General features: G+C 34.8%; 5 protein-coding genes across 6 annotated transcripts; 3 read left to right on the top strand and 2 right to left on the bottom strand.

Moving 5' to 3' along the window:
- Positions 1 to 4,831: 4,831 nt before the first annotated feature.
- LOC111879088 (uncharacterized) lies at positions 4,832 to 7,273 on the bottom strand. The gene has a single exon (XM_052769725.1). The coding sequence runs from the start codon at positions 7,271 to 7,273 to the stop codon at positions 4,832 to 4,834; it is 2,442 nt and encodes an 813-aa protein (XP_052625685.1).
- Positions 7,274 to 14,065: 6,792 nt separating this feature from the next.
- Positions 14,066 to 16,936, top strand: LOC111879103 (uncharacterized). The gene is made up of 5 exons (XM_023875579.2): positions 14,066 to 14,174; positions 15,853 to 15,960; positions 16,040 to 16,162; positions 16,253 to 16,355; positions 16,492 to 16,936. Exons 2-5 carry the CDS (start codon positions 15,866 to 15,868, stop codon positions 16,738 to 16,740), a joined length of 570 nt encoding a protein of 189 aa, XP_023731347.1. The 5' UTR covers positions 14,066 to 14,174; positions 15,853 to 15,865; the 3' UTR covers positions 16,741 to 16,936.
- Positions 16,937 to 17,658: 722 nt separating this feature from the next.
- On the top strand, positions 17,659 to 19,342 carry LOC111879102 (uncharacterized). Its single transcript, XM_023875578.3, has one exon. It carries the CDS (start codon positions 17,686 to 17,688, stop codon positions 19,231 to 19,233), a length of 1,548 nt encoding a protein of 515 aa, XP_023731346.2. The 5' UTR covers positions 17,659 to 17,685; the 3' UTR covers positions 19,234 to 19,342.
- Positions 19,343 to 19,657: 315 nt separating this feature from the next.
- Positions 19,658 to 20,763, bottom strand: LOC111879104 (casparian strip membrane protein 1). Its single transcript, XM_023875580.3, has 3 exons — positions 20,484 to 20,763; positions 20,076 to 20,199; positions 19,658 to 19,978 (listed from the first exon to the last, which is right to left on the bottom strand). The coding sequence occupies exons 1-3, from the start codon at positions 20,705 to 20,707 to the stop codon at positions 19,748 to 19,750; spliced, it is 579 nt and encodes a 192-aa protein (XP_023731348.1). The 5' UTR covers positions 20,708 to 20,763; the 3' UTR covers positions 19,658 to 19,747.
- Positions 20,764 to 22,176: 1,413 nt separating this feature from the next.
- On the top strand, positions 22,177 to 24,422 carry LOC111879073 (uncharacterized). 2 transcript variants are annotated; one of them, XM_023875553.3, is made up of 7 exons: positions 22,177 to 22,297; positions 23,151 to 23,320; positions 23,462 to 23,524; positions 23,606 to 23,653; positions 23,748 to 23,798; positions 23,925 to 23,988; positions 24,112 to 24,422. In XM_023875553.3, the coding sequence occupies exons 2-7, from the start codon at positions 23,174 to 23,176 to the stop codon at positions 24,213 to 24,215; spliced, it is 477 nt and encodes a 158-aa protein (XP_023731321.1). In that variant the 5' UTR covers positions 22,177 to 22,297; positions 23,151 to 23,173; the 3' UTR covers positions 24,216 to 24,422. The 2 variants fall into 2 exon arrangements, with proteins under 2 accessions (XP_023731321.1, XP_023731319.1); XM_023875551.3 differs by having other exon boundaries at positions 24,109 to 24,422.
- The last annotated feature ends 975 nt before the right edge of the window (positions 24,423 to 25,397 follow it).

Genomic DNA, 25,397 nt, shown 5'->3' with positions numbered 1-25,397 from the left:
ATGTCATTGGCTAAATTGAGTATCTTCTTGTTTCTGCTGTCTATGCATAGATACTCTTTCCCATCTACTGTCCAATGAACATCCCCAGTGGGAAGGCGGTGGAAGAGATGCATTGTTTCCATAACATCAATGGATAGACGAGTACGGCCCATGACTATGTTTGTTGGGTTGTTGGGTAAATCGAGGCCAAGATGCTCAGCAATAACAGAAACCATGCCTCCACAATGTAGCTGCCCACCATGGCTCGTAGCACTTCTGAGCATTTTTTGAATAACCCAACACCCAAAATGAGGGACTTCAGCAGGCTTATGAATCATACACCACAAGACTTTTAGCTCTTTCTTATTAGCCTTGCTAATCTCTTCTTGAGGGAATAAGAGAGAAGCAATGATCCGGTGGGCGACTTTCAAGACCGGATGGATAATGCTAGAAGCTTTGGCTGTGCCTGACTAATAATCATACTCACAAGAAATGCTTCTCCAAAAATTTGTACAGTTTTGCTCAAAAATGATATTTTTTCTTCCCTTTGCGGTGTATACATCCCTTTTTTCTTTGAGAGCACCAATCATATCACAGAGAATGTCAGCATGAAACTGATGGGTTTGATTGAGCAAACAGAAAGTCAGGAGATGAGTTTGATAGTCAAAGGTAATGGAAGACAAAAGTTCCAACATCGGTGTTTGGTAACTAACTGCATGAAGATTCAAAAGACCCTCCCATCCTATGTTTTTAAAGAGTTTGTGGACACCCTTATAGATATGTAAATCTTTGAGGGCTTGGATGTCCACAAATTTTTGAGCACCCATTGTTCTTGTAACAAGATTTGCATACAATATCTCCTGTCTATTGGTCTAAAAAATTAGACCAAGTTCATAAGGGTTGTCCATGGGGTGTGGGTCTTGTTCATCTTGTGAAGTTCCAATTCTAGGTCTTTTACCCCGGGAAGCCATTACCCAAATGAATCAACAAAGAATTGCACACAATTAAGGCAATTGAAGCACAAGAACTAGCAAGTCTCTCCAAAAAAATCACCCAAAAAAGAAATGTGGTTCTATCTAAATGCACAAAGTAAGAGTTTGGAACAATTATACCAATTTGTGCTTGATAATGGTGGTAAGATGATATCCAATGCTTCCCCAAGCTATCCCCAAGCTTATCCTACAACAAATTTCAAGCATTAGGTCGAAATTTTGAAGTTCAAAAATTCTAGGGTTTTGCATGAGAGGTTGAAATAGATGTGAAAGATAAAGAAGATGAAGAAAAGAGAAGAATTTCATACCTTGGAGCTTGATTTTTGATGCAAAATTGAGGAAGATTGAGTATTTGGAAGGGTTTTTTCGAAGGGGGCAGTAAGGAAAGAGGGAATCGCAGGTATTGAGTGAAGAATGAGTTAGAAAAATCGAGATTTGACCTTAAAATCGTTCAGCCCTGTTTTTGCGTTTACACGGCCCGTGTAAATCAAAGGGGATAATTTACACGGCCGTGTAAATCCCTGAATCATACAAACCGTGTTTAATCGTTTACACGGCCCGTGTAAATGAAAGGCATAAGTTTACACGACCGTGTAAACCTCTGAGAAGGCCAAAAAATTTGATTTTTTTTCACTTTTTGAAATTTCAACCCGCTAAACCTCTACTGCCCGAAAAATGATTTTTAACCCTCTTTTAGCATGAAAAACAACTTGGAAGATTGAAAACAAAGAAAATACAATGAAAATATACGAAATGACAAAAATACCCCTGGGTTGCCTCCCGGTTAGCCGCCCCTTTTTAATGTCGTTGGCTCGACTTGGACCCCAACTATTTGTCAATTTTCATACTTTGGATCCATTACTTCCTCCACCTCTTCATTCTTGACTTGAAATCCTTCATAATAAGGCTTCAAACGGTGACCATTTACCTTAAAAATCTTCCCGGTTTTCTCACTTGTGATTTCTATTGCACCATGCTCAAAAACATTAGTGACAACAAATGGTCCCACCCAACGGGACCTTAATTTACCAGGAATCAATTTAAAATGCGAATGGTAAAGTAGTACCTTTTGACCTTTGTGAAATACCTTGCGTGTAATCATCTTGTCATGGAATGCTCTGGTCTTTTCCTTATAAAGAACCTCATTCTCATACGCTTCATTGCAGATTTCCTCAAGTTCTTGTATGTCCAACTTCCTCTTCTTTCCCGATTCACTTAAATCCATGTTGAACTGTTTGATCGCCCAATAGACCCTATGTTCCAACTCAACGGGTAATCGACACGGCTTTCCAAAAACAATACGGTATGGAGACATTCCAATTGGAGTTTTGTATGCAGTGCGGTACGCCCACAAAACATCATCAAGGCGTGTACTCCAATCTTTCCTTGTTGTATTCACGGTTTTCTCCAAAATGCCCTTGATTTGTCGATTGCTCACCTCAGCTTGTCCATTTGTTTGTGGGTGGTATGATGTGGAAACTTTATGAGTGACACCATATTTCTTCAAAACACTACCGAGTATACGATTACAAAAATGTGTACCACGATCACTGATCAAGGCCTTTGGAACACCAAATCTGGAAAAAATGTTAGCCTTCAAGAAATCTATCACAACTTTTGAATCGTTAGTACGGGTAGCCTTTGCTTCCACCCACTTGGAAACATAGTCCACAGCCAAAAGAATATATAAATAAAACCCGAAGATGATGGAAAAGGTCCCATAAAATCAATGCCCCAAACAGCAAAAATTTCACAAACTAATATGAGGTTTAGGGGTATTTGATTCTTTGAGCTTAAAGAGCCCATTCGTTGACATTTATCACAGCTTGAACAAAAAACATAAGAGTCATGGAAAATACTTGGCTAGTAAAATCCACTCTGTAAAACTTTTCTTGCAGTCCTTTGAGTACCAAAATGTCCTCCACAAGCATAAGAGTGACAAAATGTTAAGATAGAAGATACCTCATATTGATCCACACATCGTCTAATCATTTGGTCAGCACAATATTTCCACAAATATGGCTCATCCCAAACATACCTCTTGGCTTCTTTCTTGATCTTGTCTTTTTGCCATCGAGTCAAATCTGGTGGAAATTGATTTGTGACAATGTAGTTCACAATATCGGCATACCACGGGGCAACTTTTGCTGAAAACAAGTTTTCATCGGGAAATGCATCATGAATGGGAGTTGAGTCATCGGGAGAAACAATCCTGCTAAGATGATCAGCTACAAGATTTGACTTTCTGCTCTTGTCTTTGATTTCAATGTCAAACTCTTGCAAGAGTAATACCCATCGAATGAGTCTAGGCTTCGAATCCTTCTTTGCAAGTAAATACCTAATAGCTGCATGATCAGAATAAACAATGACTTTAGAACCTAGCAGATATTGACGAAATTTGTCTAAAGCAAAGACAATAGATAGCAATTCTTTTTCAGTTGTTGAATAGTTGGCTTGTGCACTATCAAGTGTTTTTGAGGCATAGTAAATGACATTAGGAACACGGTCTTTTCTTTGCCCTAACATTGCACCAACTGCATGATTACTAGCATCACACATGATTTCAAAAGGCAAACTCCAATCCGGTGATTGAAGTATTGGTGCTGTTATCAACAACTCTTTCAACTGATCAAAAGCTTGCTTGCACTGTTTGGAAAACTCGAATTCTGCATCTTTTTGTAGGAGCTCACACATGGGACGATATATCTTGGAAAAATCTTTGATAAACCTTCTATAAAATCCTGCATGACCAAGAAATGAGCGCACCTCACGAACACAAGTGGGATAAGGTAAAGATTTTATGACATCTATTTTTGCTTTGTCCACTTCTAGACCCTTAGAAGACACAATATGACCTAGTATGAGACCTTTGTCAACCATAAAGTGACACTTTTCATAATTCAAAACAAGATTGGTCTCAATACATCTTTGCAAAATCTTTTTCAAATTACCCAAACACTCATGAAAAGAATTACCATAAACTGTGAAGTCGTCCATAAAAACTTCAATGATTTCCTCAACAAATTCCGAAAAAATACTTACCATGCACCTTTGAAAAGTGGCTGGAGCATTGCAAAGCCCAAAAGGCATTCGCCTATATGCAAATGTTCCGAAGGGACATGTGAAAGTAGTTTTTTCTTGGTCCTCAGGTGCAACGGGTATTTGATGGAAATCGGAATATCCATCCAAGCAACAATAATGTGTTTTTCTCGCTAACCTTTTCCAACATTTGATCAATGAAGGGAAGTGGGAAATGGTCTTTCCGGGTTGAGGAATTGAGCTGTCTATAATCAATGCAAACTCTCCACTCGTTTTGCACACGGGTAGGGACTAACTCACCTTGGTCATTCTTTGTAACGGTAATACATGTCTTCTTTGGCACAACTTGGACCGGACTTACCCACTTACTATCTGATATAGGGTAAATCATTCCCGCATTCAACAACTTCAAAATCTCCTTTTTCACAACCTCCATCATTGGAGGATTCAGACGCCTTTGAGCTTCTCAGGAAGGCTTGTAATCTTCTTCTATAAGGATTTTGTGCATGCAAAGCGAAGGACTTAGCCCTTTGATGTCGGCTATAGTCCACCCAATTGCTTCCTTATATTCCTTCAAAGTGGTGACAAGTTCTTCCTCTTCTTTTGTTGACAACTTGGTGGAAATGATCACTGGCAAAGTTTCCTTGTCTCCAAGATATGCATACTTGAGATGCTCGGGTAAAGTTTTTAGCTCCAATTCCGGTGCCTGCACAATAGAAGGAACAAGTTTCTCATTAGACATTGGTATTTTCAGCTTTTGAACATCAAACCTCATTTTCTTCTTCTCATCCATGCAAGACACAACCTCCATAATCTCTTTATCAATTGTAAATTGATTGGCAAGTTTTTCCACTCTTTCCTTTTGAAGATTCGTCTAAAATGAGAGCTAACACATCAAGATTAGACAGATCAAAACACCCCTCTGTCAATGGTTCAATGACATCCACAAAATTCAAAGATGAAATATCACTTGGATATCTCATAGCATCATAAATATTGAAATTTATCACCTCCCCATCAAATTCCATGGACAATGTACCATCATAAACATCAATTTTCGTCCTAGCTGTTTTCAAAAAGGGTCTTCCTAGAAGAATTGAACTCAAATTTGGTGAGTCATCATCATCCATATCAAGGACATAAAAATCTGCTGGAAACACTAGTTCATTCACTTGGACTAACACATCTTCTAGCACACCTTTTGGATGTACTAAAGATTTATTAGCCAATTGAATGATTACCCCGGTCTTCTTCAATGTGCCAATATTTAAAGTTTTAAAGATGGAAAATGGAAAAACATTGATAGAAGCTCCAAGGTCTAGCATAGCTCGTGGAACATGAAGATTACCTAATTTGCAAGGAACCGTGAAAACACCCGGATCCTTACATTTTTGAGGTAATCGTTTTTGTAACACTGCAGACACATTTTCTCCTACTTTGACAGTTTCATTCTCTTTCAGTTTTTTCTTAGATGTACATAATTCCTTAAGGAATTTTGCATACCTAGGGACTTGTTTGATGGCATCAATAAGAGGAATATTTACCTCTACCTTCCTGAACATCTCCATGATTTCATTGTCTTCACTTTCACGCTTTGACTTGTTTAATCTTGAAGGAAATGGAGGAGGAGTGACTTTTGCTTCAATAGGAACTTGCTTGGAAGGTGTTTTTGACTTCTCTTCTTCTTTCTCTAGCTCCATCTTTTCTTCTTCTTCAACCATCTTTGGACCTTCATATTCTTTGCCATTCCTCAAAGTGATGACACATGCACTATGTTTTGGATTCTTCTCGGTTTGCGCGGGTAGTCTGCCTTGTGACTCCAGTTTACTCACAGAAGTGGCGAGTTGAGTCATTTGTTGCTCCAAAGTCTTGATGCTCGCTTTGGTCTCATTTTGAAAGGTTTGAGTACTTGTGGCTAAACTCTTAACAATGTCTTCCAAAGACATTCCCGATCCGCTTGAACTACTTCCTTGATGCATGTTTTGAGGTTGATATTGAGATTGACGAGGAGGTTGAGTTGGCTGGAAATGTGGTTGATAATTTTGTTGGTGATGCATTTGATTTTGAAATGGGGGTCTTGGTTGATAAGGTGGTGGTCTAGGATGAAAATTGGTATTAGGTTGATGCCAATTTGGATTGCTTCTTGGCTGGAAGTTTCCTTGTTGTTGACTTGAAAATCCCATAGCTTGAATTGGCTCTACATCTTCTTGTAACATGGGGCACATGTCAGTGGGATGTCCAACTTGTGTACAAATGCCACAAGGTCTAACTATTGGTGGTTGCACGCCCTTGTCTTTTGCAAGCATCATTACTACCTTAGTCAACTCAGAAAGTTGACTTTCAATTTTTGGAGTAGAAATTTCTTTCACCCCCCTTGGTGCATCATTGTACCACTCTTCTTCTTGGACTGTATGCTTGGACTCTTCTGCCATGTTTTTTATAAGAACTCTGATTTCTGTTGGAGTCTTATCAGCTATAGATCCACCACTTGATGCATTGAGTAATCTCCTATCCCAAGATGACATTCCTTCACAGAAATACTGCAGCAACTGATATTCTGTAATCCCATGTTGTGGACATCTTGAGCACAATTTCTTGAACCGTTCCCAATAAGTATGCAAGGCTTCTCTCTTTTGTTGCTTGATGCCAATTATCTCTATACGTAAAGTTGAAGCTCTCATTTCGGGAAAATATTTATCCAGAAACATCCTTGCAAGTTCATTCCATGTTGTGACTGACCCCGGTGGTAAGTCATACAACCACTCCTTGGTTGAATCTTGTAAAGCAAAGGGAAATGCCCTTAACTTGATTTGATCTTCTGTGACTTCATGTGGCTTCATACCCACACAAACAACATGAAATTCCTTAAGGAATTTATGTGGGTCTTCATTCTCAAGACCACTGAATGAGGGTAACAAATGGATGAGTCCAGACTTGAGTTCAAAGTTGATTGTTGCAGGGTAATTTATGCACAAAGGTTGTTGGGTGACATCTTGAGTGGCCCATTGTCTAAAGGTTTGTTCAGGTGGTGGATGTGGAGGATTTTGATTTCCTCCATGGTTGTCTGCCATGGTAGGAGTAGGTGAAGATGGTGGGGTGATACTTTTGGATGTTGGAGAGGATGTAGTTGATAGATTTGATGAAGAAGCTCCGGATTGTTGTTGTTTCTTTAAAAGTCTGGCTTGCTTCCTTCTCTGTTTAGCAGATTTTTCTATCTCCAAATCAACTGGTAAAGGTGTACCTGTGCGAAAAGATCTTGGCATAAACAATTAGTACTACCGTATCCCCGGAAACGGCGCCGATTTGTTTAGTGGTCAAACCAACAAATGATGGGATAAAATAATATTAATAAAACTCAAATCACTGCTATTTCTAATACTAAAAATAGTATAGAGTAAGCAGGGTTGGTCCACAGGAATACAGGACTTCTTAGCTTGCCATATTTTCACACATAATACAAATAATATTAAAATGGGGGATTGTGTTTGAGCTTGAATTAAACTTCATAAATAAGAAAGATTGATAACAAACGCAATAAAAGAAGTACATTTCCGATTCTGACTCTTATACATGTATTATGTTGAAAGATGTAATATGATTATAACTCATGTTCAATCTAGGTTGGTAAGTTGGATATTAATAAACTCTAATATCCAAATTGGCAAAAGTATTTTATTCAAAACAAGCTCTTCAAATAAAACTTCATTTAATTGATTCAATTCAAATAAGCTCTTGCATCAAATCATTAAATGACATTAAGTTCTTGCACTAATTACCAACAATGTTTAACATTCCTCTTAAGCTTGGGAATATAAACATTTAATCTTTGATTACACTAATTTTGATCTAATTACAACCAAGTAAGTGTGTGTTACTAACATCAAATCATAAAACATATACGAATTTCATAATTTGATTAACTAGATTGACTAGAACCCTAATTCATTGATCAAGTGAAAAAGAGAACCAACCAAACATATAATTAAGATCAAATCAAAGATTACTAGATGTTAAACACAAGTAAAATTCAAGTTACAACCTAACAACACATACGTAAGAATTCAGATTCGGAAATGATAATGAAATCAACCACACATATCTAGGTTGAACTACAAATCAAACAAGTTTAAACTTCAAATTGACTTACAAAAAGGAAATCAAAGTGTTTCCAAGTGTTAATCTACTTGCAAAAGTTCTGAAAATCGCCTTCCTTTCTCCCAAAATCCGACCTAACTCCTCACAAAACCGATTGTCTGAATTATAAGAAGACAACCACTTTAAAACTGTCGAGACGTTTACACGGCCCGTGTAAATTAAAGGGTGCCATTTACACGGCCGTGTAAACAATAGAAGTAGAATGCTTAATCTTTCAAGGTCATCGAAGTAGACTGCCCTTGCATGTACGTTTACACGGCCCGTGTAAATTAAAGGGGAGAATTTACACGGCCGTGTAAACTTCTGAGAAGCCAAATTCTACATTCTCCTTCTTCTGAGCTCCAAAACTTCTGTAACTCTGTCTCCAGTTCTTTTAAACTTCCTCCAGCGATTTCCAACCTTCAAAAAGTCCCTGAAATATCATAAAAGTGTGTGAATGGAATTACATCATGAAAAATACCGAAAAATATGCAAAATGCATGAGTTTAAACCTAAATGCAATGCACTTTTATGAACTAAAACTACAAAATGAATGCATGAAATGCACCTAACAGGTGCCCAAGGAATGGTTTGCATGATAGAGTATACTTGTTGTTTGTGTGATACTTGTATGTGCCTGGTAGGGAGGTGAGCGTGGGCGAGGTCCCGTATCTCACCATTAGCAGAGTGTGGATGGGGTTCTGTATCTCATCAGTAGTCGAGCAAGGGCGAGGCCCAAAGTTAGGAATGAAGTGAGTGTGGGCTGGGCCCGTATCTCACTATCAGCAGGAGTGTGGACGAGTTTCCATGACTCATCAGTAGTAGGATAGGGGTGGGGCCTAAGAGAAACATATATGTATCCGAGTGGGGCTCGAAACTAGGTGGGACCTGGAGCGGCGGGGCCGTTGTAGCGGGCGAGGCCCGAAGTAGTGGGCGTGGCCCAGTATATGCAGGGTATGTGGTAGGTTGGGGAACTCACTAAGCTTCGTGCTTACAGTTTTCAGTTTTGGTTTCAGGTACTTCCGATAGCGGAGGGAAGATTTCGGGATGATCGCATGGCACACACCATAGTTAGTCAGTTTGGGATGTTTTACTCTGATAATAAGAACATGTTTTGAATCGATACTCCGAACTTATGTTATGACTTATAATATGGTTTTAGTAATGTTTTAAAGGAAATTTTTAGTCGTGATTTTTGGGTTGTTACACCTTGAGACATCAACACCTGACATTCCCAAATTGTCAATATGTAACTTTATCTCCAAGACTTGAACACATATAGACTTTCCATCTTCGTGTTTGCTTGCCAATAGGGCTTGAGTGACCTTGAACTTTTCAAGTCGATAAACACGTGGGCCAGGAAGAATTATTGGAAGAGGTGGAGGAAGTGAAGCATGATTTCCATTTCCATGATCCAATCGTGGAACATCATCTTCATGTGGAAATCTTTTTCCATAGGGTTCAGGAAGACCATAATTGTTAGATTTCGACATCTACAAAACGGGAGAAATTCAAGTTAGTTGATTAAATACTTAATATAACACCAAATGAAATATTAAGGATGGGACCCAACACAATATTCTACAACTCGGAAGAGGGATGCCGTAATCCAGCTGCAGAATATTTGAAGGTAGGTAGATGACAATTTACCAATTTCCACCATGAAAAACAAAAATGAAGATTAGGTTTTAAATGAATTGAAACTCCTAGATCTTTTTGAGATTCATTGAACTTTTCACTAGCATGTTTAAATCTCGATATGCCCTTTAAGTTTGTGACTGGGATACCGAGGATCACAAACAAGGTGTGAATAACTATGCAAATATAATTGGTACTCTTAATGTTATAAATCACCTAATCAACGTGTCGGTTAGCCACACACGCTCCATTGATCTATGATAAACATCAAGCTACCCTTTGCCACCTTTGCTAGTCCCAAATTAGTGTGCCGGTTAACCACACACGCTCCACTAACGACTTGGCAGGGTGCAAAGTGTAATTCCATGGAATAACATTATTTTCATATTTTTCCTAAAGTAACTAAGATTGAGAATTTTATAAAAACATTTAGTTACTTCATTAATCAATATACTTTTAATGAGGAATTAGTTGCCCTATCATACCTGTTTGGCTCATGACCCTCCACCAATCAAGGAAGCCGTGGGTGAGAGTGGACATCCATTAAACTGTCATTTTATAGGCAACAACCTTATACCCCCTTATAGACCGACTTTGTGAATGAGGCCTACTAACAGTAAGACTAGCTCAATCTTATACATATATATAATTATTAATCTTATAATATTATATTAGTATAAGAGTGTATTTTAAACATTTCAAATTTCTATGGTTTTAATCAAATTTAAAATTTTCAAAAATTAATACCTTTTAATTTTAAAATCTTAAATATTAAACTTTGATTTAGTAACTATCCAAAATTAAACAATTAATTTAAATTATTAAATCTTGAAGGATTATCCATTAAATTAAACAATTATTTTAACCTAATCCCTTTATCCCCTAGATTTCGAAAATTTGGGAAGGGATATTTCAAAATCTTTAATTATCCATTTAACAATTAATAAGATAATTACCAAAGATAACATTATCCTAATCCCTAAAATTTTGAAATCTAATCTTAGGGAGGAAGGTATTTTCAAAAACCCTAGGGTTTACCAACCCTAAATCGAAAATATGGGGCCAAAGGAGAAAGGTTCAAGAAACCCTAACAAAATTCGAAAACTAGGGTTTTAGAACCCTAATTTCGAAAATTCAAGCCCTACGGTTTATTAGTCATAAACCCTAATTTGTCAAATTCATACTTTTGTATCAAATATAATTGAAAACAACAACCAAAAGCTCTGATAGCACTGATAGGTTTTATACATAGCAAACAATCATATGTGTGCATGCAACCCTAATTTGAGGATCTATGTTTTCACTATTAGACATACAAGCATTGAACACAAAAACTAGAAACCCTAGGAGGCACATGTAATTTTCGAAATTAACTTATAATTAGGGCTAGGATACATACCTTTATTGTTATATTGTAATAACAATCAAATCCTTGAAGATCTTGAAATTTGGTAGCAAGCGCCACAAGCGTCGCACCTCTAATGACCCATAAACAAACCTAGAAACCAAGGATTACTATGGAGAGAGAGAGAAGTAGAGTAGAATTTCGGCCCTTAACCTTTCTTGGAGTGCATGGGATGAAATTCAACCCTATAGGGGTTTATATAGGTGTTAAGGAAGGTTTAGGATAAGGCAGGTGTATCTTAGATAACCCTAATCCCTTAGCTTCCTCCATAAGGCTTCCAAGGCACCCTTAGAGCCCAAGGAAACCATAGGACACTCTAGATTTCGTTCCTCACCTCTAAGGGAGGTTTTAGAATGCTCAACTTTTGAACATTGTCACCTTTAGTCCCTACAGTTTCAATTGATTCCTTTAATCCTAAAATTAATTCCAAATTAATTTATGATTAAATATTAATTAAACAATATGATTTCTAATTAATATATTATATACATAATACATTAGTATATCATTTATCTTTATTTCAAATTAATTTATTAACCAGGTAATAAATTAATAAATCATTCTTCTCCATCCAACAGTTATCATATTCAATTGCGAGGTTTGAAGGCAACCCAAAAGAACATTGCTACTATCAATTCAAGTACATACCAATTATAGTTATGGACTTAGACACCTAATTTGACAAAAATGTTCAGATCTGTAGTTATAACTTCATGACATGCTCAAACCAAGAACAAACCCAAAAGGAGTAAAAAATGACAATAAACTTCCAAGGAAGAGATCTAAGCAAAAGATGAGCAAGATTTCGACTTTTTACCTCAAAAGAGTAGCTAAACTTAAGAAGATTCTGGATCTAAAGCTTCAACCTTCAAACTATGCACCACAAACTCCAAGCTTCTTCAAGAGAACACCAAGGAAACACTCTTTAAGCTCACACACACTCAAAAATAGAAGAGAAAACACGAGGATAGGGTTTCTGGACAGAGGAGGCGATTAGGGAGGCCAACAATGAGACTTAAGGCCTTTAAATAGGGTGCACCACCCTAAAAATTAGGGTTTCATATTCAGCCACCAACTCGTCGAGTTTCCCTTCTCCAACTCGTTGAGTTTTACTTCTTCAACACGACAAGTTGAGGCCATCAACTCGACATTCCAATGAAAAAAAATGAATTTTTAAATAAAATTCTCATACATGGGAATCGGGATGTTACAATAATGATTTAATATACTTATATTTATTACTTATAATGCATAATCAAATTCATAGGATAAGTAATTAAGTAATATATTGTTTTGTAATTACTTTCACTTGTGATGGATAAGTTGGGGCATCGGTTCTGAAGGCTAAATAATGAGAATATCAATTTAGAACTTTAGAACTAACATACGTTTTATTATCAATCAAAAAATTTCAAATCTCAACTAATTGTATAAACTTGGAAATAGACAAATGTCACAAACTTATGAGTTGTGGGATGGATGTAGGTCCTTTAAATTTTATATGGTAGTTTCTAATTTTTTTCTAGGTATAATTTATAATATAAGTTGCAAAATAAGGTGGGTCTTAGGGCCTACCTTAGCACTATGTACATACACCCCTAATAATTATTTGGAGTTAGATAGAATAAGTATTATTCTATCAATATAATTATATATACACAATTATTCACTTTTTATAACGATAGACTGTGTTTTTAAATTTTTATAGAAATATTTTTATTTTTATATCATCTTGGACCATTTTAGTTATCCGATATAAACCATAAACCATAACCATTAACCAACTAAAACCATTAACCAAAACCAATATTAACCGCTACCCAATGGTTATCAAAATACATTAACCAATTGTAATGGTCATGGTTCGGTTTTGACCAATAATCGAATCAAACCGCCTCATACACGCCCATACAATTGAATCTCCGATTCCGTCTGAGATCATAGGACACATCTCTTGGTTAAGACAAAATTTTCAGACGAAGGAAACACAAAGACAATCATGGGATGGTCCAAAAAGCTTACTAGTAATGATGATGATTTATTGATATGAAAATCCCGACATGGAAGGAAGAATCTTGAAAGAAAGAGCAGAATTAGGATTTTGTTCATCAAATTTGAAACATAAACACAATATTATGAGATTGGCAGGAAGGAAAGAAGCTTCAACAACTCGGACAACTCGGGTTGGAGGATTACGATACTTTCGTGTGTGTTGATGAGAAGAAAAGTTTGGAGGAGTGCTGATGAGAAAGAACATGACTGAATTAGGACACTTCCGTCTTATACATTTTATTTTTGGTGAGTTTTAATTATCTTTATTAGGTTTCCTAATTTTAAACCTTTTATTTTTGGTGAGTTTTAATTGTTTTTATTAGGTTTCCTAATTTTAAACCTAAGATATGTTTTATAAAATTGGTGGACAAAAAATAAAAAGGTTTGAACAAAATGATGATGTCAGCAAAATGATAAAAATATGCAAAATCTAAAAATAAAATGCAATCAATGAGTCTGATAGTTAAAGATAACCTAATAAGATTTATCTTTTAATATATATAGAGATATATCAAATAAACTAACACTCATTCTCCTCATTTATATATCCATATAAGAAGGTTATACATTCAAAGAAACTCTTAAAAATGTTACTTTTATTGATTTTAGTGGTAAAACAATAAAAAAAGGTTCAATTTATATATTTTATAAAATTATATAATAGAAAACGTTTAAAATATTAGTTTTATTGGTTTAGTAATTAAAATGAAAAATAGACGGAACAAACATAAATCCTCGTTAAAGTTTGATGACATTAACCCAAAACTGAAAGCAAAGGGGCCAAAAATGCAGGTTAATTTAGTCTAGGGACTATACTTGTAACTCACTCTGATAACCACCACCCATTGTGGCAATGAACATTCACAGTCGTCTCAAGAGGAAGGAAGAGAAGTCTAGGAACGTCGCCAAATCAACTCGCCGGAGTTCCGCCGCAGGTAATATGATATTGTGATGAAGTTCTATTTTAAATAATTGTTTTGATTTGCGTTTTAAAACAACTTACAGCTTCTTGAGATAAAATGATTTTCATAACCTAATACCCTCTCGTTCTCATCTTCACCGACCGCCATTTTCTCTATTCTTCCCTCTAATTCTCTTTTTCTTCTTCTTCTCCATTGATCTTAACCACCATTGACCATCAGCTCTTTCCGTCGACATTGCTTTTTCGCCATCGACCATCGACGCTGCTTTCTCCTCCTCTGTTCCTCTTTTCGTAACCAGTCCGCTGCTTCTCCCTCGGTATTCACCACCATCTTCATCACTTGCGATTGCTCATTGGCTCAAACCTACAGAAGGTTTGATTCATTTTTTCCTTGCCCTAGTTTGTTTCGACAAGAATTTAATAGCTTAATTTGAGAAAAACTTGAACGGAATTAGGTTCGAAATGGGGGAATTCGTTTACTGGAATGCTGTTCTCAATTTGACTTCTTTTTCTTCAAAATTTTTAATCAAATGTTAAAGTGACTTAGTTTTTAATGATGAGATCCCTGTCCCTGTCTGATAACATCTTGATGGAATTTGTGATATGACTCTATACCGCTTTTTATCACCTTCATTGTTTGATTTTGTATAATCTGATTCAAAATATGCACACGAGTTGCTATTTGACGGGTTACAAGTATACGTTTTTTTTATGAAGATTGTGGGGTAATTGCTTCAGGGGTGATTTGGGTTTATTTTTTAGTGTGACTTGGTTCTTCTTTTTGGTTGTGGATTTGATCATGTTTTCCTGTGTGATGGCATGAACTCTGGCTAGTTTTTTGGTTAATAAGAGGTTAATACCTGCAGATCATGATTGGATGAAATATCTTATGGAATACCACTGTGGCTCTAAAAGAAAAACTACATTATGGTATTTGTTGATGCATTTCGACTGTGGATGTGATTTTAATGAACTTTAAATTCAAGAAAACAGTGGATATGATGCAATGCTTCAAACTTTTTCGTTTTAATGAAACAATTAACTACATTCAAGAAAAACAAGTGTGTTTCTAAAAGTAAAAACTGCATTATGTTTTGTTTGATTCAATGCCACTGTGGATATGATTGTAATGAACTTCACTACTTTCACCAAAATAGGTAACATAATATGTTATTTTTATTGGTTATCTTATGTGAATTTTTGTCAAAAAGATCATTATAATTTATTAAAAATAAAATATTAAATAGGCCTAAATATGTAAGCATATCCTTTTTGGTCATTTCACATATATGATAAAAGTGCTTATTGAGTTAAATAAGCAAAATCCCAAACGCCCCCTAAATGAATTGTCAAAATTAGTTCATTTTGTTGCATTTTCAATCAAGATGCTGTTGCATTTTTCTTATAGCTGCATTTCCCCTTTCTTATGAAGTACTTCCAAAAACTCTTTATATTTCCATCCAATCTCTCATAACCCATGACACCCTCTCATGGAACAAGTTAAGGATTACTTCCACAAGTTAAAAAAAACAGTTCAGATGAAGTTTAACTATAGATTTCCGTTAAACTTGTTTTGGTGAATCATGTTCTTGCTTGAAATCATTTTGATTTGGGATTCTTTTCAACACTGAAACAATCAACATTTCTTTGTGAATTTATCCAAAGTTAACATTTTGAAGTTGTTGATGCAGAAGTAAAAAAGGTATGTCATTTACAAAAGGTGACTTGCTTACAAAAACAAGAAAGCTAGTAAATGGTTTGGCCAAAGTGAAGCCTGTTTGGCTCAAGGCTATGGAAAAGTATGTATCCTATTGAATTCTTCAAATCTTTAAATTATTTGAATTAAATATTTCTGATTTTGTAAAATGAATTTTGTAGGTCTCCCCCTGCAGTGTTTCCACGTGCTGAAAAGAAAGTGGAACGGATCTGCCTCCCCGAGGATGTTTATGTGAATAAGTTCTATAAGAAGCATCCTGAATCATTGCATGAAGATCCCATCAAGTACTTATTTCTTCATATTTCTTGCATTTATTTATTCGTTTTTTTTTATCTTCATGAGAATTAATCAAGTTTTGATGTTATGGAAAAAAGGATCCGTGATTTTGACCCGACCCCATCTCGTATATTTGGTTGTCGGGTGCTTGAGTTAAAGGAGGAAGGTGTAACTGAAGAGGATGCTATAGATGTAGCTGATGTAAGTAATTATCTAAAATTTTAATTCAATTGTTTCAATTTCAAACAAATATAGCAATAATAGATAAACCAACTCTGTTAGTAGCTTTAGCAACCCCTGATTAATATGTACAAGATGTTTATTATTTTTTTTATAGACGGAGTATAAGCTACAAAAGAAGGCGAAAAAGAAGGCGTATAAACGATTGAAAGAAATTGCAAAAATTAGAGGGACAAAATTGCCCCCGAATCCATATCCAAGTGCTGTGAAGGAGATACAAGCTGAGGAAAAGAAATATGTTCATGACCGTTTTTTCAATCCAAGAATCTTGGAGATTGTTGACAAGCTTAAGGAACAGCAGGCGGCTGACATGCTGGATAGAGGCAGGCCAGCTGGCACCTATTAATAATTACTCCATGCTTTTAAAAAAAAAAAATAAACTTGTTTTATGCATAATTGAGGTGTAATAAAACACTATAATTGGTTCATGTTGTTCCAAAGGACTTAGGAGCTCTTTCTTTTTGACTTGATCTGGATAGAATGACTTATATGCCCTCAATTTGTTTGTTGGAATGTAAGAGTCAAATGGTCATTTAGTTTCATTGCGATGGTTTTTATTCAAATCTAGAAAAGAATACATACAAAGATTTTATATAGACAGTCAGTCACTTTATTCACTTTCTTATTTCCATGTTATGTAGAATGCTTTATTCTGGAATCGTTTTTCTTAGCTATAAATTGTTTGATACTTTTGTTAATGAAATCTAGAGGGCTGTAATTCCTTTTTTCTTTAAGGTGATGGTGCCCTAAACCAAATAAGAAAGTGAATGATACCTTTGCTTCTTCTATGGCATTGGTATCCATCCATATGTGTATGACCTAATTCCTTTTGCTTTTACACTATACTTGTTGATTATGTGGTATCATTCATATTGATATCAAGTTCATTATGTGACTCATTTGATGCTCTCAATCATGTTGCATTTAGGTGATGTTTTGATACTAAAAGATATTTCAAAACCTTAAGATGATTTTCACTTTTCACTCCTTATTTGTGTTTTTGATCTTCTCTTTTTTGCTATATTAGACACACAATAGCCACAAGTAAAACTAAAATATCAAAAGACACATACAATGCTTTCTATTACTCAAAAGTCAAAAGAAAGGAAATCGTAACAAAATTTCAAATAACTTGTTATCAAATTATAAAATCTTGCTGAGATTTGCTTTAGCTTACTTTATATTTTCATTTAAGATTTATCTGTTTGCTCTCTTATTCTCATGTCTTTTGTTCTCAGTCTATAAATATCAAACCCTTGGATAAAACAAAATAGAAGGACAAGAAAACAGAATGCAAAAACCATGCACGTGTCATCATTTTATTGGTAAACAGTCTGCCAACTCTTCTTTCAATATGATCTTTTCATATTTTCTCACAAACACTCATCTCCCCATGGAACTCACAGCCACAACCACCACCATTAACAGCCTCCTATTTCCCACCACTCCAAGATCAAGAAACCAAATCAACACATCTTTCAAAAGATCAAATCTGTCCGATCTTTACCCTGCTTCTTCATCTTTCCTCAGTCCCCAAATCATTCTCTCATCAAACCCTAGAAATCCCCATCAAAATCCAGTATTTCTAACCCACTGTTCCACAAAACCAACAATTTCAGATGACAAAGACAACATAATAGAGGATCAAGATTCAATTATTTCATCCGATTCAAATCTCAATATCCAAAACTCACAAAAACCCAACTCAAATCAAGAAAAATCCCCTTCAAACACTTTGGTTTCCAGAGGCTTGGTTCTCGATTTGGGTTTAGAGAGTTCTTGGGATAGCTTTCAAATTGGTTCTCCTGTAGTAAAGAGATTCCTGAGCGACGAAGAAGAGAGGTGGTACATGTGGTATCATGGAAGATCCGGAGGGAATTTGGATACGCCTTCAATCGGGTTAGCGGTTTCAAGCAATGGGATCCACTGGGAAAGAGGCAAAGGAGCTGTTCAATCTGGTAGCGATGTGGGTTTAGTCTTGAAATCGAGTACTGATTGGTGGGCTTTTGATACAAACGGTGTTATGCCAGGTGAATCCATGGTCATGTCTAGCTCCAAGATTCGAGCAAGCAATGCTGTCTATTGGCTCTATTATACTGGTTTTAGTAACGAAAAGATTGAATTCCTAGACAATCCTCTCGACTTCAGCTTAGAAAACCCTGAAAATGGTGGCAAAACATTTGGCAAGATTTGCAGGTCATTACCTGGTTTAGCAATGAGTCAAGATGGTAGACATTGGGCGAGGATTGAAGGGGAACACCATAGTGGAGCTTTATTCGATTTAGGATCCGAAGGGGAATGGGATTCCATGTTTATCGCATCCCCACGAGTTGTTTTCCATTCCAGTGGTGATCTTAGGATGTATTACCACTCGTTCGATTCCGAAAAGGGACATTTTGGAATCGGAATGGCAAGATCACGCGATGGGATGAGGTGGGTGAAGCTCGGGAAGATCATGGGGGGAGGGCAAGTTGGTAATTTTGACGAGTGTGGGGTCATGAATCCTTGTGTTGTGAAGAACAAGAAAGATGGGGGTTATTTGATGGTGTATGAAGGGGTGGGTGTTGATGGGAAGAGGTCGATTGGGTTGGCTAGGTCTTCTGATGGGCTAAAAGATTGGAGGAGAGTTGGTGGTGAGCCCATTTTGGAGCATGCAGAAGGGTGTTGGGATGATGGAGGTGTTGGGTCGCCTTATCTTGTTCATATGGAAGGCGAAGAAGATGAATGGAGATTGTACTATAAAGGAATAGGGAGAATCGGGCACACCGGAATCGGAATGGCAGTTTCCGATGGCAAAGATGTCAAGAATTTTCGAAGATGGACTGGTTTTCATCTATAGAATTTACCCTTATTCGGTTCTATTAGCTTTGGTATGTAAATCCACGATACATAATTATTTATTTGTAATTATATGGTTAATGGTTATATACTTCCATACGTGCTCTTTATGTTGTGTTTGTTACATGGGACTAGACAAGGACATTCATGTCTTTTGTCTTAGATGAGAGATCAAGATTGATTATGTGTCTCATCGTGTTTCAATTTTTTTAAGTCCTGTTCATGCCAAACACAATACAAGATCTTTTGTCATGTTATGTGTAATGAATGTGGATGCGTTTTAAAGAAATTATTGGTAGATAATGCAATCACTAACGCAGCTTCAAGTGATAACAAAGAAAACCGAATGCAAAGTTCAAGGAATTCGTATTCTTCTCAAATCATTTAAAAAACATTTGTATCAATCGTGTTTCAATGTATCATAATCGAACATAAAAATCTGGATTCTTAATATTTCATACACAAATTAATCAAGGAAAAACATATAAAAAATCACAATCGTTTTTAAACTCAAATCAAAGCGAGTGCTTCCTTTGTCGCGATAATGCTATGGCGGCAAGCAAGATTAATAGTATAAACACAACTATCCCGCCAAACGATCCAATTAGTGATCCTGATGCCCGTTGACAGAAGTTGTTAAACTGTTGGCAGACTGGCAGCCAGTTTGCAGAGCTGTTACCATTATGAGCCAAATACACAATTGATGTTGCCGTAGATGCTCCGGCGGTTAAAAGAGCCAACATCACCTTCAAAACCATGTTATTTTGCAACTTTAATATCAAGAAAAAAAATACATCTACATTTATGACCTTCAAAACCCGGGTTATTTATAGAATTTCTTACCGTGTCAAGAATTACCAAAAGAATTCTACTGCCTCTTGCCGCACTCCTCATGACGTGAACGATGGACAACGGAATTGTGAGGACAAAATAGGTACATACTATTGCATTCACAATCACAAACAACCTATTTTGTAAAATACCAAATCAATAACGGTTTTAGAAACCCTAATGATATGAATGGTAACCAACTTTATCATTTATCCGACATATGTCACTAAAGATACTTAAACTCGTTATTTTTGTTATAAAAAAATCACCCATGTGACATACAAATGTTCGTGGGGGTCTTAAAATTCGATTATATTGAGAATTATGTATGGGTTTGCAAGACATTTGTCGTGTCTCAAAATTTGTTCATGCAAAATGCAAAGTGTATTTGATATTTGTGTTGGATGGAGACAAACTTACCTGAAAGACGGAAAATCATCATATTGAGCATTGAAACGAACAAAACGTGTGAAAAAAGGTAAAGTTTGTTCTGTGGTTCCCATGGCAATGGAACTAGCTAACGTACCCACGACACCAACAATGCGTAGAACGAGGTCCATTGCAGAAATCCCTTTGTTTGACCCAACTCGGGTTGAGACCTTAGATGTAGCTCCTCCTACTTCGAGTTGCTCGGCTTTCATCATCTTGTATTATGAATTTTCAATTAGAAGATAAGATGACTCTAAGAGTTTGTATTTGAAATTGTTCAAGAAATTAGGGGATTTATACAAATCAAGATAGTTGAGTTAGTATTGTATGTAAGGTTTTGGTTGTATATTTTTATTTCTTAAGAACTTTAAAAAAAGTCTTGGACTCTTACCCACTCAAATATTAAAGAAATTGTCATTTGTCAACATCCAACTCCATTATATGGTCTATTTTTGGTAGTTGTTGTTTGGGATCCATAAATAACATTATGCTTTTTCTGTTTTCAGGTGTTGATTAAAGAAATGCTTATATAGATTTAAAACAAGGATATGCTTCTTTAATGATTTTATGTTTATTTATACGTAAATACATATACACACATTTATGTTTATTTATACGTAGATACGCAATGGGTCTATAACCCCTCCCAACCCCTCCCAAGAACCCTAATCAAAATCTTTCTACCGCATATTATACTAAAAAAGAAAATAATTTCTGCCTAGTTTGATAAATTAACTTTAATCTTAGATTGAATGAAATATAATATTTAATTCATTTTAAAGAAAGTGCCTTATTTAAAGATGAAATATAATTGATGTTTTGTCCCGTTGAAATTTGTTATATTAAGATTCTTTTTAGAACGCTGTTAAATTTAGATGACATTGCTTTAAGACTTTAGGAATTAGGTGTGTCCCACAAAATCCTCCTATTGGAGCAGAATGATGATTCTTTGATTCTAACTTTTGTTGGCAAGTAGTGAAATTGTAACTATATAATATATATTAATATATATGCTCAAAAAACATTTATAAATTATGCGAATAAAATGCTTGCAATTTCTAAATTAGTATGTGTGCTATCAGTAAATATAGAAAATTATACAAACACAAGATGTTTTAAAAATTTTAGGAGATGAACGTAACGATGGTTTTGAAACATCTTTATATTAATAAAAGAGTAGTCATTTTGTCATGTGTTACTATATTAGACATCTTAATTAATATGATGTTACTTGTCAATCTATTAGTTCTCCCTTTTAAATTTATTAGACCTCCTAATTAATGTGATGTTATTTGTCAATGTAAGTATTCTTCATTTTCAATTTTAAATTTTATATTATTGTTTTCATTAATTCACAAATAAAAAATGTCTAATATATATTAAAAATTATTTTTATATATTTATTTAAATCAACGATTATAATTTTACATAACTAATAAAAATATCTCGTAATTAATAATTTATTTAAAATAATTAATTAATAATTTTAAAATTTTATTATAAAAAATTAATTAATTTTATACCTGTGGTCTCCACAGGTTATAAACTAGTAAGTCTTATATTTAAATCAAAATAAGATAACTAATTAAATGCATTTTTTATAATTAATAATTAACTAAACTTCTATATTTTTTAAGTAATTAATGTTAATTAAAAATTAAAAATTATAAAAAAAATTCTGGTCCTTGTAAATGGAACGCAACAGCCTCTGAATTACGCAGAACACTCTGCCGGATTCTCTCCCTTTTCTTCCCAACACAAATCTTGATTTCCCTTCGCAACTTCCTTGCTGATTATCGCATCAGGTACAATTTCTACTCTTCTTCTTCATCTTCAAATCTACCATACTTTTTAAGATTTTCTGAACTCAGTATTAGTTATTAATTAAAATACCTTTTCATGTTTGATTAATATTAGCTCTTGAGTTGTATTACTTGCGATTCTGTAATGCATGTTTCTTATAGAATCGATGGATTTATGTTCTGTAAAACTTTGCTAATGATACACGTTGGTTCCATTTTGCGCGTGTGTTCTTCCTTACATATTACAAACTTGAGGTGAGAAGATCACCTATTGAATTTAGACCAGTTGAATTTCACTAAAAATGTTTAAGATTTGGGATTTTTATACGCTTTTACTGTGTGGGAATTTGATTATATGAACATACGCTACTCAAAATTTGCGTAAATCTTGCCATTTATGGGATATGACTGAAGTTTTCACTTAAAGTAATTGATTAGGCATTCAATTTTGCTGTTGAATTTGTGTTCTATAACTAAAACCTAAGGCTCATAGATTGATATGATCAATAGGGTATGCAGATTCAGTTTGGGTTCTCCATTTTTCTTGATGTTCATGAAATGCATCCCAATTCCTATGCGTTAAATTATGTGATTTTTGTTACAAAAACCACAATTTTGGACCCAAGATGTTGTTTATTGCTTTTTTTTTTTTGAGAAAAGATAACATGAATGCTTTCGTTCATTTTAGAGTATGATAAAATAAAGAAGGTTATTGAGTGAGATAGAAAACAGTAAACTTAGTTTTATAAGATGACAATTAAGCCTATCATCGATATATGGGACTAAATGTTTTTCCATGAAAAGTTTGAAAAACTGTATCATTATGAAAATTATCCCACTCTTGTGTTATTGGCAGGTTTTTCTGTAAATACGTGCAAAATGTCCGAGACAAATGTGGGTTCCAAAGACCTTAATCTTGTGGATAATGATCAAAAAGTTGAAGTAAACAATGACTCATCTTCACAAGAAATCCCAAAGGATTTAGAAAAAGCAGAGGACAATCCCATGCCCACACCAGCCCAAGAGGTACTTCCTTTCTTTTGTAGATATTATCCTAATTTACTTATTTGCCCTTTATCACTATTACAAGGGATTTAGTTAAAAGTCTTAAATCATGTGCTTATTTGATCTTTAAAATTGAAATTTCACAAAGTTCATTGTTTGCAGGAAGCTGTAATCAAGAAAAAATATGGTGGATTACTACCAAGAAAAACCCCTTTAATCTCAAAGGTAATTCAATTTCCATTCTTTTTTTTTTCTCTAATTATGGAAGAAGAATACTAACAACTAATTTGTTCCCCAATCATACAGGATCATGATCGTGCTTTCTTTGATTCTGCAGATTGGGCACTAGGAAAGGTACTTAAAATGATTTTTTTTTTTTTTTTAAAACTCTTGATCTATTTTAATAAAGTTTTGATGCTTCATGTTATTCTTGTCTTTTTTACAACAGGGGTCACAAAAGAGCAAAGGACCTTTAGAGGCACTACGCCCAAAATTGCAGGTATTATATATATATATATATATATATATATATATATATATATATATATATATATATATATATATATATATATAATTTTGCATTATGTTATGACTCACTTCTGTTTGACTTGATGTTTTCTGTCAGCCTACGCCACATCAGCAAGTTCGTTCAAGACGATCATCCTACGCTCCTGCAGATGAAGGAGAAGGTGTGTTTTACAAAAAATTTGTCATTATTAAATATTTGATAATTGTAATGAGTGTTAATTGAGAGGGACATTTTTGTCTTTATAAAGTCTATAAAACCTTTCTCTCTCTTCTGGTCACAGTAGATGATGGTAGCTTAAATCTAACTGCTTCAGAGGATCAAGGGCAAGAATTGGAATTAAGTATGGATGACAAATCTCATTCTGAAGATCAAAACCATATGATCTGATTTTTTTTTTTGAAGTTTTGAAGGAACAAAAACCATCACTGGTATTAATAACATTTGCATGAATTTTGCAGCTATTGTTTCATAACCAAGAAACACATACATGTCTCGTGATATTATATCCTCTGTTGTATGATGGGAAAAATAAACTTATGTTACTTTTTTACTTGTATTATTTCCTCTATTGATGTTGTATCAGTGTTATCTTTTTGATGTTGTGCAACAAAATGGATCAATTTTTGGTTCAAGTGGGTCCTTGGATTGATTCTCACTCATTTACACACGATACTTGTTCATCATCTAATGATCATGTGGTCATATCCTTGGGATCATTTGATTGTTGTTTGTCACAGGGTTTTCACCCTTTTAGGTGCTATAAGTTTATCATCTTAATAAATTGTTTAGAAGATTTGATTTTGGTTCATAAAGAATTCACCTATTTTGTACAATTGAAAAAGATTTTAGATGGTAAACTGATACTTAGATAATTATATATAGCCATGTACAAAAACGTTATGGAGGAAAATAAAGTATGATGAGCTTGTTTTGTACAATCTAGAAGGAGCAGCTTATTAAATGTTTGTTGTGTCAAAAAATTAAGATAAGGATAGGATTGTTAAGGATGGTATGAAAGTAAAAGAAATGTGTATGGGAGATGTTGCAAAATGGCAACACCATCCACACCATCCGTCTCCACCAACAAACACCACCTTCTATCCACCATTTGCCACCACAATCACCCATTTCCACCATTTACCACCACCTCTGCCAAGAAACTAATATAAAATCCTTGATCGAAGGTGGGTATTCGTGGTTTTAACAAAAGTTAGCAGGAGAGAGATAAGAGTAGTGAAATGATTGAGCGACAACAGAAGTAAGGTATGTAAAACTAGTGTTATTTATTTATTATTTTTTTTTTGAGTTGTGTTGGTCGGAAAAGATGGCCAAAAAATTAATGATGTGTGAAAATGATTAAATATATACAAAAGTTACTTTAATAGTAAATTGTGTAGATATATATTGGTTGGTTTAATAATATTTCTTAAACAATCAATATGAGTTTAATGATGTTTTTTGAACGGGTAAACCATTTAGACCGACATGCAATAATTGATCAAAATGATATTATGGGCAACAAACGTCAGTTTAATGATAAATTATGAGAAATTAAATATTTTTCTACTT

The sequence above is a fragment of the Lactuca sativa genome, chromosome 3 (assembly GCF_002870075.4).
Source record: "Lactuca sativa cultivar Salinas chromosome 3, Lsat_Salinas_v11, whole genome shotgun sequence".
Classification (NCBI taxonomy): Eukaryota; Viridiplantae; Streptophyta; class Magnoliopsida; order Asterales; family Asteraceae; genus Lactuca; species Lactuca sativa.
Note: the sequence above shows the minus strand (reverse complement) of the source record. Positions and strands in the feature narration are given on the sequence as shown.

Coding starts and splice junctions, on each gene's coding strand:
- LOC111879088 (XM_052769725.1), bottom strand. CDS start 7,273: ATGCCAAGATCTTTTCGCACAGGTACACCTTTACCAGTTGATTTGGAG.
- LOC111879103 (XM_023875579.2), top strand. CDS start 15,866: ATGTCATTTACAAAAGGTGACTTGCTTACAAAAACAAGAAAGCTAGTA. Junction 15,961..16,039: donor TGGCTCAAGGCTATGGAAAA/GTATGTATCCTA, acceptor TGAATTTTGTAG/GTCTCCCCCTGCAGTGTTTC. Junction 16,163..16,252: donor TTGCATGAAGATCCCATCAA/GTACTTATTTCT, acceptor TATGGAAAAAAG/GATCCGTGATTTTGACCCGA.
- LOC111879102 (XM_023875578.3), top strand. CDS start 17,686: ATGCAAAAACCATGCACGTGTCATCATTTTATTGGTAAACAGTCTGCC.
- LOC111879104 (XM_023875580.3), bottom strand. CDS start 20,707: ATGATGAAAGCCGAGCAACTCGAAGTAGGAGGAGCTACATCTAAGGTC. Junction 20,200..20,483: donor GATGATTTTCCGTCTTTCAG/GTAAGTTTGTCT, acceptor TTTACAAAATAG/GTTGTTTGTGATTGTGAATG. Junction 19,979..20,075: donor TTTTGGTAATTCTTGACACG/GTAAGAAATTCT, acceptor ATGGTTTTGAAG/GTGATGTTGGCTCTTTTAAC.
- LOC111879073 (XM_023875551.3), top strand. CDS start 23,174: ATGTCCGAGACAAATGTGGGTTCCAAAGACCTTAATCTTGTGGATAAT. Junction 23,321..23,461: donor TGCCCACACCAGCCCAAGAG/GTACTTCCTTTC, acceptor CATTGTTTGCAG/GAAGCTGTAATCAAGAAAAA. Junction 23,799..23,924: donor CACTACGCCCAAAATTGCAG/GTATTATATATA, acceptor GTTTTCTGTCAG/CCTACGCCACATCAGCAAGT.